Below are 19889 nucleotides of genomic sequence, written 5' to 3'. Positions count from 1 at the left end.
GTGTTGTGGAAGGGATCCCGTGGGAGGTAACTGCATCATGGGGGTATTTCCATTGCTGTTGTCATGCCACTGAATAATGAGATCTGATTGCTTTATAAAAGGGAGTTCCTCTACACATGCTCTCTTGCCTGCCGCCATGTAAGACATCCCTCTGCTCTTCCATCTTCCGCCATGATTGTGACATCTCTCCAGCCATGTGGAACTGTGAGTCCATTAAGCCTTTTTCCTTTATAAATTACACAGTCTTGAGTAGTTCTTTATTAGCAGTGTGAGAACAGACAAATACACCCTCTCTCCTTTTCCCTTCTCCATATGTCCCATGAGAGTATAAGCTAAAATAAGCAGGAAAAAGGTGAAGTGTGGGAAATGTAATATTTTTCTAAGAAGTAACAGCACTAGAAGACGAGCATGACTGATGTCCTTTTGACAATTACCACAAAGTAAAAAACAAGAAACGCCACAAAAAAAATATAATTGGGTTTTCAAAGAAAAGAAGTGACATGCATGTATAGCCACATACTTCATCTGAGAACCTTGGCACTGTTTCTTGTTATCGTAGCCAGACACAAAATGCCCAAAGATACACAAAACAAACCATACAAATTTTAAACACTTTTACAAAGGTGGAAATATACAGAAAGGAAGACTATGGATTGATGTTTGCAATCATTAATTTACTTGGAATCCTGTCTGGTGTTAAAACCTAACAGTTTATCAGAATTTATATTTGATACAACTATTTTTAAAATTATAGTGGACAAAACTGATGAAATTCTAATCTTCAATAGCCTATGTTGAATAACTATTATAATTAAATTAATACAATCTTCAACTATTCTCCTAAGTACTCTTGCTATAATTTTCTGTTTACTAAAACTTTTTATTTTAGGGAACAAAACTGACCTTACCGCTATCTCAGGAAAAAGAAACAACAGACGTTCATAAATATTTAATCTCAAATTTTAAAGCTTAAAAGTTCTTTATTTCTGCCAACCTGAAACTACTTTTGGTTCACTGCTAACTTTTAAAATATCTTAATCAATGTGATTTAAGGTCATTTTGTCTGCAGAGTGCTCATTATTTTTCATCTTTATACCAAAGCAGTAAGGCAAAAAAGCAGTTCCTTTTCCAAATCAAAGAGAAAATATTCATCCATTTTAAAAGTTAAGAACTAGAACTGCTGCAAATGATCCTACCAATAGGAAACTAAGGCTGCTGTGATTTTCCTTTATATTTAAACCATAAATTTAAGATTAGCAGTGCTATTGCCTGTGAAAGTTGAATTTATAACCTTTTGGCTTGAATCATAGGACATAAATATTGCCATTTCTGTTTATACTTCTGTGACATTGTTTTCACAACCACCTTTGATAAGTTTTAAGATGAAGTCAGAAAACACCACACAGTGCTCAAAGTGCATGACTCTGCTACAAGAAGATACATGCTAGAGGTGTTAAGGGCAGATTCTAGTGTTGGTGAGCACTGGCACAGTCTGCCCCAGCCTGGCACACAGATGTATAGGACACACACCACTAACATGGCATGTAGTGGGGGAGCAGGGGCTAAGGCCTTTCAATGCTCCAAAGTGTCAGCCTTTACTGCCAAAAGCAAGATTCGTGGTTTTGCAAAAACCTCTGGGTACCAGCTAGAGTACATCCTGTTCACTGCAACATTCTTCTTTGAAGCAAGTCCTTTCAGATATGTGAAAGAGACAAATCATGTAACCTATCCTAAAAAAGATTTCCCCAAATCATTTTCTAGCATGAATGTGAACCAGGCTTCACAGTGTGTATCTACCAGTATTAGCACCATATTTTGGCCTGCACTGAGGTAACGATAAACTCTCAGACAGCTTTGGGTAGAAATTACAGCAGCAATCTTAAGTGGGGTGTTTGCAGCAGCATTCTTTCTGATCACTAAGTTGTATGAAAAACCATCTGAATCCACATATAATCCACATATATACATATCTCCAAATACATACTGAAGCTGATAAAATACAAAGTTAGGCTAACAGGAGAAATACAGCAAAACAACTCTCATCTTAAAATTCAAATTATGTCATTACTGGGTTGATGAAGTCAAAGATTTGCATAAACTATACTGACCCAATAGCACAAAGCTGGCTTTATCAACCGTCAACACCCAGAATTTCATTTTTCAGAGCACGGTCAAGTTCACTGCAGGTGCTACCCAGTCAACATCGAGAACCTGCATTTAACCAGGCCCATTTGTCCTCTGCTTATTACACATCCTGTTTAATAAAAAGGTGAGTAGCCCTTTCCCAACTATTTTGATATGTGTAGAAAAACCTCTCCGGAATTTGTACTTATCATTTTTATAAAGGATGCAGTGGAAAAGATGTTAAAACTCTGTAAAAAATTGAAAAGGATACAGTATGTTTCAACAGATGAAAACGCAGTTAAGAGATAACTGGACAGAAAGAGGTGATTCTCTAATTTAGTCCCTATATGCTGATAAGCTGAAACAATAATGTTAAAATAAAACAATGAAAAATTTTCAAATTGCTTTTCTTCTCCCTTTAAAATTCCTTAACATATAAAAGAAATAAGAAAGCTTAGATATAGCTAGCTTTTTGGAGCAACACGAAACTAATTTTTCAAAGAATAATTACCATTATTTATCAGACAAATATAATTTTGGAGTCTGAACAGCAATGGAATTCAGCCAGTCTCCAGTTGGAACTGACCTCCGCACTTAGGCAGAAGCACCAGGCCAGTGCTTACTGCTCAGGCAGAAATTTATCACGCAACTTGACCAAGAGTCTTCAAAAATGCTTAGCAGTAGTATCTCCATCTGACTCTGTCGAGATTCAGGAAAGAGGAGTAACTTCCCCTTGCAGCCTATAGAAACACTTTAGGGAAACAGTTTAAGATTTGTACTTAACCTAAAAATTCAGCTGAATACTGAAGACCATTCTTCAGAAAACACAAGTAAACAGTCATTCTTTTAGAAATCTTCTGGTGCTAACTGCACCTAACTAACTGGTAATATATATGGAGGTACAGCTTAGCTATGTTTGCCAGAATGCAAATTACTATATCAGATCTTTCAGTTCCCTGTCAGTCAGTTCATTCACTTCCATGATCTTCTCTAAGTGTTCCATATATCGGCCATGGTCCTGGAGGAAGTGAGGGACCCTCATGTTTTCGGTAACTGCCAATCCTTTTAAGCGATCCACATCTTCATAAGAAACCTGAAAAAACGAAGATGCGTTAATTTAAAGATGTAACTACAATGTACGTTTTAAGGATGAATTTCTTCCCTTGGCCTTAAATAAAAGTATACAGATCATTTGTCAAACTATTTTAATAGCTGCAAAACAACAAAAATCAGTGACTTACCTTTTCTTCACTGTGTTAAATAATAATGTATTTCTCAGCCTCTCATACTATGACCATATTAAAAGAGTATTACTATTATTATTACTAATTTTTTCTGATAACAGAGTTTGGCTCTTGTTGCCCAGGCTGAAGTGCAATGGCATGATCTTGGCTCACTGCAACCTCCACCTCCTGGGTTCAGGTGATTCTCCTGCCTCAGCCTTCTGTATTGCTGGTATGACAGGCGCCTGCCACCATACCCGGCTAATTTTTTTGTATTTCTATTTTTTAATTTTATTTATTTAGAGACTGAGTTTCACTGTTGTTGCCCAGGCTGGAGTGGAATGGCATGATCTCGGCTCACTGCAACCTCCGCCTCCCGGGTTCAAGCATTTCTCCTGCCTCAGCCTCCCAAATACCTGGGCTTACAAGCATGTGCCACCATACCCAGCTAATTTTGTATTTTTAGCAGAGATGGGGTTTCTCCATGTATGTCAGGCTGGTCTTGAACTCCCGACCTCGGGTGATCTGACCCCCTTGGCCTCCCAAAGTGATGGGATTACAAGTGTGAGCCACTGCGCCTGGCCATTTTTCGTATCGTTAGTAGAAACAGCACTTCATCATGTTAGCCAGGCTGGTCTTGAATTTCTGACCTCAGGTGATCCACCTGCCTTGGGCTCCCAAAGTGCTGGTATTACAGGCATTAAGCCACTGCGCCCAGCCTAAAAGATGATTTTAAAAAGCCAAATTTAATTGAATACTCTACCTTGGACCTACTCAGTTTGTCTAAAAATTAGACAACTATATTTAATATATTTGTGTGTGAGCCAGACTCTAAAACCAAACAAGTCTTCTGGCTAAATCGAAGTAAAAGAATCAAGAAAATAACCAGAATATAAATGGCATATTATTAAATTAGAAAAATTAGCACAATTATATAGGATGAGCATCCCAAATTCAAAAATGCAAAATCTGAAATGTTCCAAACTTTTGGAGCACCCACGTGATGCTCACAGAAAATACTCATTGGAGCTTTTAGAATTTCCAATTTGGGGATTTGGGATGCTCAACCAGTAAAGAATGTAAATATTCCAAAATTCAAAAAAAAAAAAAATCCAAAATCCAAAACACTTCTAGTCCCAAGCATTTTAGAGAAGAGATACTCAGTCTGTATATTAGATTCCTATTTCTCTTTAATTTAGGACACATAGTGAGTTGTGATGCGAATCACATTTTCTTGCTTTTATTTTGAATTTCTGTAAAAAAATGCTCACAGCTTTTTCACTCTCCTATTTAAGAAGCCAGGCTTTCATAGGTACTTATATTAGGTTTAAGGAGGAAACTTTTAAAGTTCTATGAATTATCTTTATTTTTATTTTTAAACTTTTAAAAAGAGATAGGGTCTTGCTCTGTCACCCTAGCAGGAATGCAGTGGTATAATCACGTCTCACTGTGGCCTTGAACTCCTGAGCTCAAGCGATCCTTCCCACTTAGCCTCCCTACAGGCATGTGCCACCATGCCCGGCTAATTTGTTTTTGTTTTTATAGAGGGGAGGTTTCACTATGTTGCCCAGGCTGGTCTCGAACGCCTAGTCTCAAGTGATCCTCTCGCCTCCACCTCCCAAAGTGCTGTGATTACAGGTGTGAGCCACCATGCCCAGCTTTAAATTATCTTTAAATTCTAAAACATAGTTGGCTCTAAATACTATGATCTTCTGATCAATACTCTTCCAGGCTCAGTAGGAAAGCTTTAAGAAAAGCACTTGGCTGGGTGCAGTGGCTCACACATATAGTCCCAGCACTTTGGGAGGCCATGGTAGGAGGATCACTTGAGGTCAGGAGTTCGAGGGTAGCCTGGCCAATGTGGTGAAACACTGTCTCAACTAAAAATACAAAAATTAGCTGGATGTAATGGCAGGTGCCCATAATCCCAACTACTTGGCAGGCTAAGGCAGGAAAATCACTTGAACTAGGAGGTGGGAGGTTTCAGTGAGCCAAGATTGCGCCACTGCACTCCGGCCTGGGTGACGAAATAAGACTCCATCTCAAAAATAAATAAATAAACTCATGTTCATAGTATATCTATATTTTATTAAGGTTTTCAAAGTTTTTACTATTATCATTATTTTATTTGGTATTTATACCACTAAATGTAATCAAAATAGGTATATAGATATTGGTATCGTTTAGCAATTCTTAACTTATTCTCAGTTTGTTATAGGAAAGAGTAAATATACTGACATTAGGAAACAAGATTCTCATTTTAAGAGATGGTAGATACAAATACAGAATGGGAGAGGAGGTATGAAAGAATCTTGTAGGGTCTGATGTGAATTGCAGTGCCCTTATGATTTAAAAAATAGGTATGATTTGCTCACTGAAAACCCCAGAAGCAAGAGTACTCCAATAGCAAGGGACACACCAAGAACTCAGCTTCTGTTTTAAAAAAATACCAATTAAAAGGAAACAAGACTGCATTAGAGAAATGGCTGATCTTAGATTTGGGTAGGAAAAGTAGAAGTTTTGCCCAGACATTTTACTATGCCAGAAAACCTGGAGACATGTTTAAAACATAGGAGCAGCCATGAAAAAGTTGAATTAAAAAATAATTCTAATTAAGTCCATAATAATACTACAAAAACAGGGAGTGACAAAGAAATATAAAAGAATTAGAAGACCTCTATTTTGTTACTACCAGTATAATAATTGATTCGGGAAAAGATTATCAAGGGTTGTTAGGGAATAGCCCATTCATAGATATCATCCCAAAGACTATTTATTAATACAGTGGGGGAAAGGTACTTTTATAATGGGGAGATCTGGTGGTCACTACCTTAACCCAGGTGATCAAACACAGCAGGCAATCAAACACCCTGGTGATCAAATGGAGCAAAATGACATGCACCTTTTCTATTGTGATGCAATGGGAAATACATATCACTTATGCAGTATTCTTGGCAAAAATGTTTAACCTGAATCTCATCAGAAGGAAACAATCTGATAATCCATATTGTAGGAATTGTCAAGAAAACTGTGCCAATCTTTTTTTTTTTTTTTTTTTTTTTTTTTTTTGAGACAGGGTCTGTCTCTGTCTCCCAGGCTGGAGTGCAGTGGTACGATCGTGGCTCACTGCAGCCTTGACCTCCTGGGCTCAAGTGATCCTCCCACCTCAGCTTCCCAAGTAGTTGGAACTGAGGTGGGTGCCACCTTGCTCAGCTAACGTTTTATAGAGACAGGGTTTCCCCATGTTGCCCATACTGCTCTCAAACTCCTGGCCTCAAGTGATCCTCCTGCCTCAGCTTCCCATTTCAGCCTCCCAAGGTGTTGGGATTATGGGCATGAGCCACCTCGCTCAGACCAAGTCTTAAAAATATAATGAAAATAAAGCAAGAATGAGGCAAGGGGAGACTATTACAGATTAAAAGAGATGAAAGATTATAACCAAATGTAATACCTAAATCTTGATTGGATCTTGGATCACAAAAGAAGAGCTACAAAGGACATTTGGGAGGCACTTTGCAAAAACTGAAGTGTACTATATTTTAGATGTTATATTTAATCAATAATAAATATCTTAAAATCATATGGTCATGTCAGAAAATATCCTTTTCTTATGAGATATTATGGGGGGAAGTGTGATAGCTGCAGCTTACTTAAATGCTTTTATAGTTTTCAGATAATGCTTTTTTAAAAATATATATATGTATACAAATAAAAATAAAACAATATATATTTCCAAATTCCTATTCTTTATCTCTTATAGACCAAAAAGAAATTTTACAATTTGGTTCTATTACAGAACCAGATTTCTTCCCTCTTGTTATGAAATAAAGAAAATTTATTCCAACAATAAAGTAAAAATAGTGTGAATCTGAATCTTATTTAATCCTAAGCTCGAGTGAGGGGAAATGCTAATCTGGTGTGTTCCGGGACTATGTGCTATGGCTTCTACTCACCTTCCCAAGGGCAGTTAGCAGATAGAAGTCTATGGTCTCTCTGTATCGCAGAATTTGAAGAATTCCATCCAAGTATACCTGGTCTTTACTAAAACACCCTGGAGGAACCAGAATAGTGTTTACTTTCTGATGTTTAAAAAAATTACTAAGTAATTAGGTATCAACCCATTCCATTTACTGTAGAAATCAGTCCTGTATTAAAAATATTTCAGTTTGCCAACATTTATTTAACTATCTTTATTACATAAAATGTCGAGTCTTGGAAAGTGCCAGGACAGTATGCAGACTAAAAGCTTAAGAATTCCTTCTCCTCACGTATCCTCCCCATTATTAAAATAACAGTCCTTTCCTAATTATAGAGACTGGTAATTTTAAGTATATGACTCTTATAAATACAATTATCTCATTTTCCCCCACTCCCACCATTCAGTCATAACTCCCATTGTGCACTCAAGGCATCTGAGTGGGAAGGCCTGCGCAGGATAGTTTTAGAGCAGATAGGTCTCAATAAAGATAGTGGAGAGATGCAGAATTTTAGAAACTCCTGGCATTTAGAATATCATAACCCCTCCCCTCCATTAATCCAAAACAAACTATGGTTTTAAAGTACAAATTTTGATACTGTTTCTCTCTGTGTAAACAAGAGCTAGAACTAGATTTTGAGGAGTATGTAGGTTTAAAAATAGAAAAAAATGCATAAAGATATGAAAAGTAAGACATTTCCATGAGATCTGAACCTACTTAGAAAAGGATGTTCTGTTTACACAGTAAACCTTTTTCCCATCCTGACATACTTGCATAATTAAAAAATCTTTATTAAATGAATTAAAATCCTACCACATGGAGTCATAGATTAAGGAATTATTGTTTTGTTAGGTAGGCTAATAGCATGAGAATTGTTAAAAAATGGTCCAAATCGGGGCCAGGCGTGGTGGCTCACGCCTGTAATCCCAGCACTCTGGGAGGCAGAGGCGGGTAGATCACAAGGTCAAGAGATTGAGACCATCCTAGTCAACATGGTGAAACCCTGCCTCTATTAAAAATACAAAATATCAGCTGGGCGTGGTGGCGCGTGCCTGTAATCCCAGCTACTCAGGAGGCTGAGGCAGGAGAATTGCCTGAACCCAGGAGGCGGAGGTTGCGGTGAGCCGAGATCGCGCCATTGCACTCCAGCCTGGGTAACAAGAGCGAAACTCCATTTCAAAAAAAAAAAAAAAAAAAGGTCCAAATCAGAGATGCATATTGAAATATTTATGGGGAAAAGGACATGATGTTGGAATTGGCTTTAAAATACTATAGGAAAATTAATTTGGAAGAATAGCTGAACCACAGTTAAAAAAATATTGATAATTATTATGATCAGGTAATTATTACTGGAGTTCAACATATTAATCATTCTGTTGTATACATTTAAAATTTTCCAAAATAAAACATGAAAAACACAAAAATATGTGAAGAAAAGAAAAAAGGGACTAGTCTTAAAGTGAAGATCCTCCATGAGGTGGCATATCAAAGGCAACACGGAAGCCCTGTGCATCTGAGTACAGAGTACAGTACTAAAATGCAAGCAAAGGAATCTAAAAATACTACTCAAAAACGCCCTTAAAAAACATAAATTAAGAAACATTTGTTTAAAAGTCATTTTGAATTTCAGGTTAGTTCAATATATCAACAAATTTTCTTCTAAGAGTATCGAGAAGAGTATTCTAAGAAATGGCAGACATGCTGTTTATCTGAAATCCCGCCTGGAATTGGCTGTGCACACATGAAAGACAAGGGAGAGATGTCCTTCTTTTTCTTGCTTCCCATCTTGCCTGCTCCTGGCTCTAAGGCACTACACTGTCATACAATTACATCACTAGTACAAAATGTTAATGTGGGCTGTGCTAGCAACATAACCATCACTAATTTGAGTAAGTATTTACCAAGCTCCAAATAAATAGTTTAAAAACACTCTTAGGTTGGGCGCAGTGGCTCATGCCTGTAATCCCGGCACTTTGGGAGGCCAAGATGGGTGGATCACCTGGGTTCAGGAGTTCAAGACCAGCCTGGCCAACAGGGCAAAACCCCATCTCTACGAAAAAATGCAAAATTAGCTGCGCATGGTGGTGCATGCCTTCAGTCCCAGCTATGTGGGAGGCTGAGGCAGGAGAATCACCTGAACCCAAAAGGTGGAGATTGCAGTGAGCTGAGATGGCACCATTGTACTCCAGCCTGGGCAACATGAGTGAAACACCATCTCAAAAAAATAAAAATGGAGACTGTCTTTCTATAGATTCTTCCTCTCTGGGCAAGGCATCTCTTGACAGAAAAGCAGCAGCCCCAGTCAGGGACTTATAGATGAAACTCCCATCTCCCTGGGTCAGAGCACCTGGGAGAAGGGTTGGATGTGGGCACAGCTTCAGCAGACTTAACTATTCCTGCCTGCTGGCTCTGAAGAGAGCAGCGGATCTCCCAGCACAGCGCTTGAGCTCTGCTAGGGGACTGCCTACCTCACAGCAATAAAATGATCAAAACACTGATACGTGCTACAATATGAATGAATTTTGAAAACACCATGCTAACTGAAAGAAGCCCACCACAAAGAATCACATTAGATAATTCTATTTATATGAAATGTTCAAAATAGGTAAACCTACAGAGATGAAAATAACACCAAAAACAGTTGCTTAGAGCTGGAGAGAAGGGGAAAACATGGGGAATGAATGCTAATGGGTATGGGTTTCTTTTGGGATAATGAAAACATTCTGGAATTAGACAGTGGCGATGGTTGCGCAACTCTGCGAATATTCTAAAAATCACTGAACTGTACATTTTAAATGGGTAAACTATAGCATGTGAATTATATCTCAGTATAGCTGTTTTTAAAAAGTCAAAGAGAAAGCAAAAATAGCAAAATGTTAACAATAGGTGAATCCAGATGAAGGGTAGATGGGTGCTCATTTTACCATTCTTTCCATATTCTGTAGGTCTGAGATTTTTCAAAATTGAGCTGGGCAAAAATAATGCTAAGAAAATCTGGTTTGGGAAAACCAGTTCTGACCTCAGGTAACAAAGGCTTAATTTTTCAAAAGTGAGTCAATTTTGTGATTCAAGGATTAGGATATAAACAAAACCACTAGACAACTACTCAGTAAGTCAGAAAACCTACAGTTAAGGGACACCCACCTGGTTGGGAAGTATCAGTCCATCCCCTCTTGGCCCGCACACAATAATCCCATCTTGTATTGGGGTCCTTGACAAACCTGCCAATATCTTTGAAGAGTTCACAAAAAGACATTTGGCTGGCTCGATAAACAGTGTAGTAGAGGAGGGCAGCCCTCCATAAAAAGGGGTCTTTTCTAAACAGAACACTGTGAATGCTTGCTAGTCCTTCCTCTGTGGGATTATTTGGCTTGAGCTCATGTTTTTTACGTCCAGTCCAATTGTTCCATGGCTGCTGGAGGTTGTTAATACCTCGAAAATAATGTGTGCCTATGGAGAAGAAAAGTTACATGAAGAAGAAATGCCATTTTTGTTTTAATTCTTCCCCAAAAGATAGATTTCATCAACAGTTCTAAAACCAGCTGGGCACAGTGGCTCACGCCTGGAATCCCAACACGTTGGAAGGCTGAGGAGGGCAGATCACTTGAGTTTAGGAGTTTGAGACCAGCCTGGGCAACATGGTGAAACCCCATATTTACCAGAAATACAAAAAATTAGCCAGGTGTGGTGGCATGCACCTGGGACCCTAACTGCTCAGAAGGCTGGGGTGAGGAGAATCACTTAAGCCAAGGAGGCAGAGGTTGCAGTGAGCTGAAATCGTGCCACTGTGCTCAAGACTGGGTGACAGAGCAAGATCCCATCTCAAAAAAAAAAAAAAAAAAAATTCTAACACCAAATTAATGTGTGCATACAAATCAAAACAAAGTAGACAATGACCTGACCCTAACATCTCTTGGGTATGAAAGAGTGTACACTGCCTTCAAAAGGATCACATGTTTCAAGAGAGGACGTATAACCTTTATAATAATTTACTTTTTTAAAGAGAAGAATCACAGACTTGATATTTGAAAAGAACCTCAAAGATACCTTAATTCAACCCCCTCAGTTTAATTGTAGGGCAAATCCAGAGCAATTAAATGACTTCCCAGATTCAATAACCTAAACACTTCCTTTTAAAAATCTAATTTGAAATGAGTCCAAGTGAAGCTCATGATTTTTTACTAAATTTTCTTCTACTAAAAAAATAAAATACTACTAAGAAAAAAACCCATTCTAAAAGAACATTTCTTTGGAGTTAATTCCTGATATTACAAATAAACAAACGGAAAGGGTTGCCCCTACCTATTTCATGCCTCAGCATTCCCTCCAGCCAATGTTCACGTGCAGTGGACACATTGATGGTCAGAGTTGGACATCCGTTTACTATTGTCATTGATGCTCGGGAAAGCAGGTCCTCAGTGAGATGAACTACAATCTAAGGGTAAGAAAAGAAGTACACAGACATAAAACAAAACATGAAGGTAGGGGAGAAGCTTTCAAAGAAAAAATGGGCCTGCAAATTAACAATGTTGTTTTGTTTATAACCACCTTAAATCTCCCAGAAACCAAGATGGAATGTATAGCCAAATCACCCAGCTACCAGGAAGCCTGAGGCAAGAGAATCGCTTGAACCTGGAAGGCGGAGGTTGCAGGGAGCCAGGATTGCACCACTGCACTGCAGCCTGGGTGACAGAGCGAGACTCCATCTCAAAAAATAAAATAAATACAATACAGTATAATGCAATACAATACAATGCCCACAACTGACTGTCACTGACAGTAACTCCTTGTGTTCTAGGGGGGAACTCCATTTACTCAGGAGGCTGAGGCAAGAGAATCGCTTGAGCCTGGGAGGCGGAGGTTGCAGTGAGCTGAGCTTGCACCAAGGCACTCCAGCCTGGGTGACAGAGCGAGACTCTGTCTTGAAAAATAAAATAAATACAATAGAGTACAATACAATACAATGCAATACAATAACTATAACTGACTATTACTGACAGTAACTCCTCATGTTCACTCACAATTCATACCTCCCCTAGGCAGCCTTCCTTCATCATGTACCTCCTAACGTGACTCCAGATTCGAGTTTTAGAGAGCAAGCTACCACCAGTGGCTTGTTCAAATTTTTCATAACTTCCATATTTCTGTAAAGTCAGTTCCATAATATTGATAGACTGTAAAAGAAAGAGAGAGAACGAAAGTAAATAGCCTCATATTACTTCGAGATGCCACATGTTAGCTATGTTATTTATTATAACCTATTCTAGGTTTATTGACTTCCAAATTAAACTGCAAGTGAAGTGCCAAACTTTTCTAATCCTAAACAACTTCCACTCATTTTTGCAAATTTGTACAAATGCCTGTACGTTAGCAATACAAACTCTTCCTGTGTTTGTTTCTCCTTAACATGCTCGCAGACGGCTCAAGGACTATGTATCTCAAACGCTAACATCTGACAGGCCGAGAAGCTGGAGAGAGGGGCTCCTGGCTTCTCAAAGATCATTTGGTGGTTTGGCAGGAGAACTTGGAGTGAAAGGTATGTCTCCACACAAGTCAACAGATTACCATTACCCTATGAATGAAGAAAAAATTTTCAAAATTTTAAGAACCTACATAAGAATTAATCAGTATAATCCCAAACACTATTAAAATAAAAATTAAAAAAAAAATTTTAAAGAATCGGCCATGCGCAGTGGCTCATGCCTGTAATCCCAGCACTTTGGTAGGCTGACGTGGATGGATCACTTGAGGACAGGAGTTCGAGAACAGCCTGGTCCACACACTGAAACCCCATCTCTACTAAAAACACAAAAAATTAGCCAGGCATGGTGGGGCATGCTTGTAGCCCCAGCTGCTTGGGAGGCTGAGGCAGAAGAATCCTTGAACCTGGGAGGCAGAGGTTTCAGAGAGCCAAGATCACACCATTGCACTCCAGTCTGGGCAACAAGAGTGAAACTTGGTCCCCAAAAAAAAAAAAGGATCAATCAGTCTTCTGCAGCATTCCATCTATCTTATTTTCCTAGGCTACTCTCTGGAAGAAAACAAATTTTCAACATTAATAAGAATACTTTTATCTTTCATTCAGGGCAGGATACTATCTACTTTTCATTCTTCATAAATTTTTGCAGCAAAGGAATATAAAAGTTGAGATACTTTTACACATACGCACAAATTAACACACATATGCAGCATGGAAGACTAAAAAAAAACTGGTAAGGAATCACAAATTATCAGTATCTATGGGAAAGCCATAGAAAGGAAAACCTAAGGAAAAGAAAATGCTTTTCAAAGGCCTTTTGGGAAAAAAAAGCTAGAAAATTCAACTCTATCTTACACGAATTGTTTAACAACCTAGAGAGTTCATGTTCATGTCATATAAAGCCTGTAGTTTCTGAACTGTCAGACTAGTAAAGAGATTACAGGTACCAAGCTCTGGAGTTGATGCCATGGCTGTCGTCCAGCTGTGCTATCATGAGCAAGTCACTAAACTTGTTTTTTCTATTATTATTGTTATTATTAGACAAGTCTAGTGCAGCAGTGAGAAGGGGCTTAGAGTAGAGCAAGGAGTTCGATCTCTAACTGATGTGAATAATCAATTGCAATAACTCACTACCTTCTTACCAGCCTCAGCCTCCTCATTTGTAAATGAGGATAACAATAATAGCATCTACTTCATGGTTTTATTGAGAAAATTTAGTTCACCTTTGTAAAGCATGGTGTCTGGGGCATAATAAGTAGTCAATACATGTTAACTAGTGTATCATCATTGGTATGTTATCACTGAGGACTAAACTCTGACCTTTGTTTTCCTCTCTTGCCCAAATTCCTATCTAAAGGGTCTGGGGAGTCCTGCTCTCTAAACCATAAAATCTCATCAGATGGGTCTTATTTAACCATGTATAGTGTGGCTTACTTTCCAGCCTGACTCTGGTATAACATCACGTGACTGATAAAGAAGGAAATAAAAATATTTTACCCCAAAATGTTTCTTTGCCACATTTTGAAAGGGCCCTGCAAAGCTGTCTTTTGTAGGGGTAAATTCTGCATCTGTAAAGAGTCTCTATAACATAACTAGATCTTTCCCTTTCTGGGCCCTCCCCGTCCTGAAGAGATTAATGCAGAGTCTAGCACCTTTTTAATGTATTTATTTTATTTATTTTTGTTTGTTTGTTTGGACACAGTGTCTTGCTCTGTCGCCCAGGCTGGAGCTCAGTGGCGCAATCATGGCTCACTGCAGCCTCAGCCTCCTGGCCTCAAGTCATCCTCCCATCTCAGTCTCCTGAGTAGCTGGGACAACAGACATACGCCAGCATGCTGGATAATTTTTTAATATTTTTGTAGAGACAGAGTCTTGCTGTGTTACCCAGGCTAGTCAATTCCTGGCCTCAAATGATCCTCCCACTTCCACCTCGAAAAGTGCTGAGATTACAGGTATGAGTCACCATGCCAGTCTCTAGCACGTTTTATTTTTATTTTTAATTAAAAAAAAAAAAATAGAGACAAGGTCTCACTATGTTGGCCAAGCTGGTCTGGAACTCAGGGTCAAGTGATCCTCCCATCTCGGCCTCCAAAATGCTAGGATTACACCTTTTGAAGGTTTAAATAAGAAACATTATGCCATCTATTATCTCGAAAGGTGGCCACCTATGAGACTTCATCTATATAATAAGAACCTTGGTCTCTAGACTCCCTTAACTTAAACCAAACACTCCTTTGTGTTGATTCCAGGTTTTCATATAACTTAACTCTTTCAATCAACTGCCAGTCAGAAAATCTTTGAATCCCTCTTTGAGTTGTCCTATCTTTCTAGACCAAACCAATGCATTCCTCACATGTATTGATTGAGACATAAGATGTTTCCCTAAAATGTATAAAACCAAGCTGTAACCCAACCACCTTGGACACCTGTTCTCAGGACCTCTTGAGACTATGCCTCAGGCCATGGTCCTTCATATTCATCTTAGAATAAACCTTTTTGTGAAGTATTTTTACAGTTTGTCAACACCATTCTCTACAAATACCACCACTGTAGATCATTGCCTGACACAAAAATTATTTTAAAAAATTACATACCGCAAGTCATAATTCAACATATATATCACTAATTGAAAAATATACATTACTAATAAACTAGGCATGTATCATTAAGATATCATAATAAGAAATGGCTTCAATAGCTTCTGATCCCAAAACTGTTACTGAATGCCTTGCTATTTAAAGTATAGTCCGAAGGGCCAGCAGCACTGGCATGGCATGGGAACTGGTGCCAAATGCAGAGCTACCTTCACGACTTTTGATTCAGAATCTGCATTTTAAGAGGATCCCCAGGTAATTCAAGTGCATGTAAAATGTGAGAGGGATTTCAGAGAATGGCAAATACAAGTACTCCAGAAGCTGATTAATTCATATGACAGCTAGGATAAATAAAAGCACAGATTAGCAGATAACTAAAAACTCATTTTAGCACATTAGCAAAGACACTTTGCATATACCAACCTAATGGTCACCAGCTATCCATATATCAAAGAGTGAGAAGAATGTGAGAAATGTGGCCTGAAGAACTGCAGAAGAGAAGGTACCTTATATTAATATATTGAACTGTTAAGATTTTTTTTTTTTTTTTTTTTTTGCTGCCCAGGATGGAGCAAAGTGGTGCAATCTTGGCTCAACTCAGCCTCTGCCTCCTGGGTTCAAGCGATTCTCCTGCCTCAGCCTCCCGAGTAGCTGGGATTACAGGCATGCACCTCCATGCCCAGCTATGAACTGTTAAGATTTTAAAATGGTTAAAATTTATTTATTTCTAAAAAAGTTATTATAATTTCTACTTATAGTTCTTTTTCTTGTTTTTTGGTTTTGTTTTGAGACAGTGTCTTGCTCTGTTGCCCAGGCTGGAGTGCAATGGCATAATCTCGGCTTGCTGCAGCCTCTGCCTCCCAGGTTCAAGCGATTCTCCTGCCTCAGCCTCCCAAGTAGCTGGGATTACAGGCACATCCCACCATGCCTAGCTAATTTTTGTATTTTTTAGTAGGGACAAAGTTTCACCATGTTGGCCAGGCTAGTCTAACTCCTGACATCAAGTGATCTGCCCACCTCAGCCTGCTAAAGTGCTGGGATTACAGGCATGTGCCACCACGACCAGACTGCTTATAGGTCTTTTAAAGCATGTACTTAATTTTGGATAAAATTATAATAGCCTTTCTAAGGCATATGCTTACTTGGTAGGAAAATGTGGTTACTGGTTATTTATTGTAGCAAATATAAAAGTCCAGAGAATTATGACAAGCGTTCCTTGTTATCACAGATCACAGAATGACTAAATCAAAGGATGAATAAAAGCAGTGGACTTTTGTGTGTTTGCTGGGAGGGAATGCAATTCTTCTATCACAATGATACATAACAGCACATCATCTCCTTTGTTTCATCTTGACTTACATGGCGCCATCATGGTGTTAACACTTAATGGGAGCTACATCAATGTTCCCAAAAGGCAATCTTAATATTCAGCTTTAAATATTACAATATATTCAATCACTCTTCTCTGAATGCCTAGCCTTTCATTATCTTTATTGATTCTTTTATTCATCAGTTTTTCAACTGGTCCAACGGAGACAGACTTGTCAGTAATCACAGAGATCTACAGCGTCTTTCACCAATCTTAAGAAGTAACTTCCCACCCTATCTGCATTATAATATCCCACAGCATAGAGACAGTGACAGTAGCCAAATTGGTGGAAATAAGTTCAAGCTTGAAGAAAGAAAGGACTTTGAATGGCAATGAGTCAACCACTTCGTCAGTGAATATTTTTGTGTTACAATGACTTCTGCTTCCTTATACAACTTCTTAACCGCAGGCCACAGGCATTTTGAGTATACTTCCAATTTTGGAAAAAGGAAAAAGTAGCTTTAAAATGCACATGGAAGCTTGGAGGAATATACTGAAAGGCTGAAGTTCATGTCTAGGAATCAGATGACTGGTGGGTTGCACTGATATTTATTATTTGTATTTTTCAGAAGTTTAAAAATTCCTCACAATATGTAATATATTTGGGCTATGATCAGAAGTTAAAAGTTATTTTATTTTAAAAGGGAGAAAAAAGATGATGGTTTATCCACTCCCCCTAGAGTTTACAGAATCAATGTTTACACCACTTGAAGAATCAGGCATTCATACACCTCCACGTGCGTATACTCTTAGAGGCAATAAATTTCATGTTAAACCTTTCTCTTCTCCATTATATCATTGCTTATGTTAATCAGAAAACAACACGTCCCAATATAGTATATAACTCAAAAGAAAAAGAATGGATAAGAAAAAAGAGATGTGATTCATTGCATTCTAGGATATATGGTTCCCTTACTTGAAGTCCTATAGCCAAAGGTAGACTCCTGATCGTAATACATCATGGGAAATGCAGGTTTTCATTTTCTGCATTGCTATAATCTGAATATTTATGCCCGTACCCACATGCTTATGTTGAAATCCTAACCCCCAAGGTGAGGGTATGAGGAGGTGGGGCCTTTGGGAAGTGAGTAAGTCATGAGGGTAGAACCTTCATGATTGTGATTAGTGCCCTTATAAAAGAGGCCCCAGGCTGGGCATGGTGGCTCATGCCTGTAATTCCAGCACCATGAGAGGCCAAAGTGGGATGATCACCTGAAGCCAGGAGTTCAAGACCAGATCTAAGCAACATAGTGAGTCTCTGCCTCTAAATAAAAGCAGCTCCAGAGAGCTAGCTAGCCACTTCCACCATATGAGGACACAGAGCCTTCTTCTAAGGTGCCTTCCATCAACTAAAAAGAGGGTTCTCATCAGACACCAGATCTGACGGTGCCTTGATCTTGGACTTCCCAGGCCCCAGAACCATGATAAATAAATTTCTATCATTCATAAGCTACCCAGTTTACGGTATTTTGTTACATAACCAAAATGCATTTTTTGGACTAAGACATACATTTTCTGGAAAATGGTCTAGAATTTACCTTAGATTTCTTAAAACACTCGCTTTTTCAACTTTTGTTTTTAGCAGAACATTTTTTTTCAGACAAAAATCTCACAGAACTCCATCTTAAACTTTTATTGTCTGTTAGAAAATATTTCAATATTTGTGGAAGCACTAAAACACACAATGTTTTGGTGGAGTATAGTTTGTAAAACACTACATAGGTCTTTTTGGGTTTCTTTGGAGATGAAGTCTCACTCTGTCACCCAGGCTGGAGTGCAATGGCTTGATCTTGGCTCACTGCAACCTTCGCCTACCCAGTTTAAGTGATTCTCCTGCCTCAGCCTCCCAAGTAGCTGGGATTACAGGCACCTGCCACCACGCCCAGCTAATTTTTGTATTTTTAAGTAGAGACAGAGTTTCACCATGTTGGTCAGGCTGGTCTTAACTCTCTTTCACCCTCACTCTTGTAGTTACACTAAAATACTTCAGAAGACCACTACATGAAAGCTTAGCCAGGCCCTAAGTTCAGGAACCTGGACCAGGAGCCTGGAAAAATCAACTCTGAGAAGTAAGACTCTGAATACTCCAATGGAGAAATGACTCTGTATACTTGTCTTTACACCAAACTTAAGCCTGAATCTGGTGCTTCTTAATCACAGATAATTTTTTTTTTTTGGAGACGGAGTTTCACTCTGTTGTCCTCACCCAGGCTGGAGTGCAGTGGTGCAATCTTGGCTCATTGCAACTTCTGCCTCCCAGGTTCAAGCAATTCTCCTGCCTCAGCCTCCCAAGTAGCTGAGACTACAGGTGCATGCCACCACACCCAGCTAATTTTTTTTGTATTTTAGTAGAGATGGGGTTTCACACTGTTGCCCAGGCTGGTCTCAAACTCCTGAGCTCAGGCAATCTGCCTGCCTTGGTTCCCCAAAGTGCTAGGGTTACAAGCATGAGCCACTGCACCTGGCCACAGATGAGTAATTTTTACAAAGACACATGAGCTCTGTGAAGAAATGTGATATTCCAAGGAAACAGGAAGCATTATTCTGAAAACTCAAATGAAGAACATACCTCTGAAAGAATACTAGGTTAAATCAGATGACACTGTCATCTTTGTAGGTCAAAATAATTAAATATGAACAATTTAAAATGGTTCAACCTAATACATTCTACAGGAAGCCAATAAAATTTTAGAAAGTACAAGCTCGATCTCAAAAATTAATAAAACCAACAATAATCTTCAAAAATTTTCTTAGAGGCCAGGCATGAAAACTCAAGCCTCCCAGCACTTTGGGAGGCCAAGGTAGGAGGACCACAAGAGGCCAGGGGTTCAAGTTCAAGATCAGCCTCGTCAATATAATGAGACCCAAAAGAGAGAGAGAGAGAGAGAGAGAGAGAGAGAGAGAGAGATAGAGAGAGAGAGAAGAAAAAAATAACATGTTTAAAGAAGTATTTAAAAAATTATCTTAGGAAAAGAGAAGAAGGGTCAGAACGAGGGCAGCTGAGCCATGTGAGACGCAGATGGTTAATATTAAGTCTGTTAATTATAAAAATGAGTAAAAGAAAACTAAAATAAATGGTTCAGAGAAATATTCAAAATTAAGGCAACTTTTCTTAGCAATAAA

At 38.7% G+C, this 19889-nt stretch overlaps 1 protein-coding gene and 1 long non-coding RNA gene across 6 annotated transcripts in view; one reads left to right on the top strand and one right to left on the bottom strand.

Annotated features, from left to right (window-relative positions):
• Positions 1-453: 453 nt before the first annotated feature.
• The window catches only part of MATCAP2 (microtubule associated tyrosine carboxypeptidase 2), a 61361-nt gene continuing 41925 nt past the window's right edge, over positions 454-19889 (bottom strand). For 3 of the 5 annotated variants that reach the window (XM_074379823.1, XM_074379821.1, XM_074379822.1), the window contains 4 exons: positions 11627-11759; positions 10469-10774; positions 7301-7398; positions 454-3217 (listed from right to left, as the gene is read on the bottom strand). In XM_074379823.1, the coding sequence (XP_074235924.1) occupies positions 3059-3217; positions 7301-7398; positions 10469-10774; positions 11627-11759 (696 nt within the window). In that variant the 3' untranslated portion in view covers positions 454-3058. Of the gene's footprint in view, positions 3218-7300; positions 7399-10468; positions 10775-11626; positions 11760-12354; positions 12499-19889 lie in introns of all 5 variants that reach the window. The other 2 variants (XM_039462031.2, XM_039462032.2) reach the window with 2 other exon arrangements.
• Positions 2193-19678, top strand: LOC120360902 (uncharacterized). The gene is made up of 3 exons (XR_005577292.2): positions 2193-2269; positions 12742-12860; positions 16911-19678. It is a non-coding gene; the product is annotated as an uncharacterized LOC120360902 (long non-coding RNA).

Source organism: Saimiri boliviensis, chromosome 10, assembly GCF_048565385.1.
Source record: "Saimiri boliviensis isolate mSaiBol1 chromosome 10, mSaiBol1.pri, whole genome shotgun sequence".
NCBI classification, from domain to species: Eukaryota; Metazoa; Chordata; class Mammalia; order Primates; family Cebidae; genus Saimiri; species Saimiri boliviensis.
The sequence above is the reverse complement of the archived record's forward strand: the minus strand, read 5'-3'. Positions and strand labels throughout refer to the sequence as shown.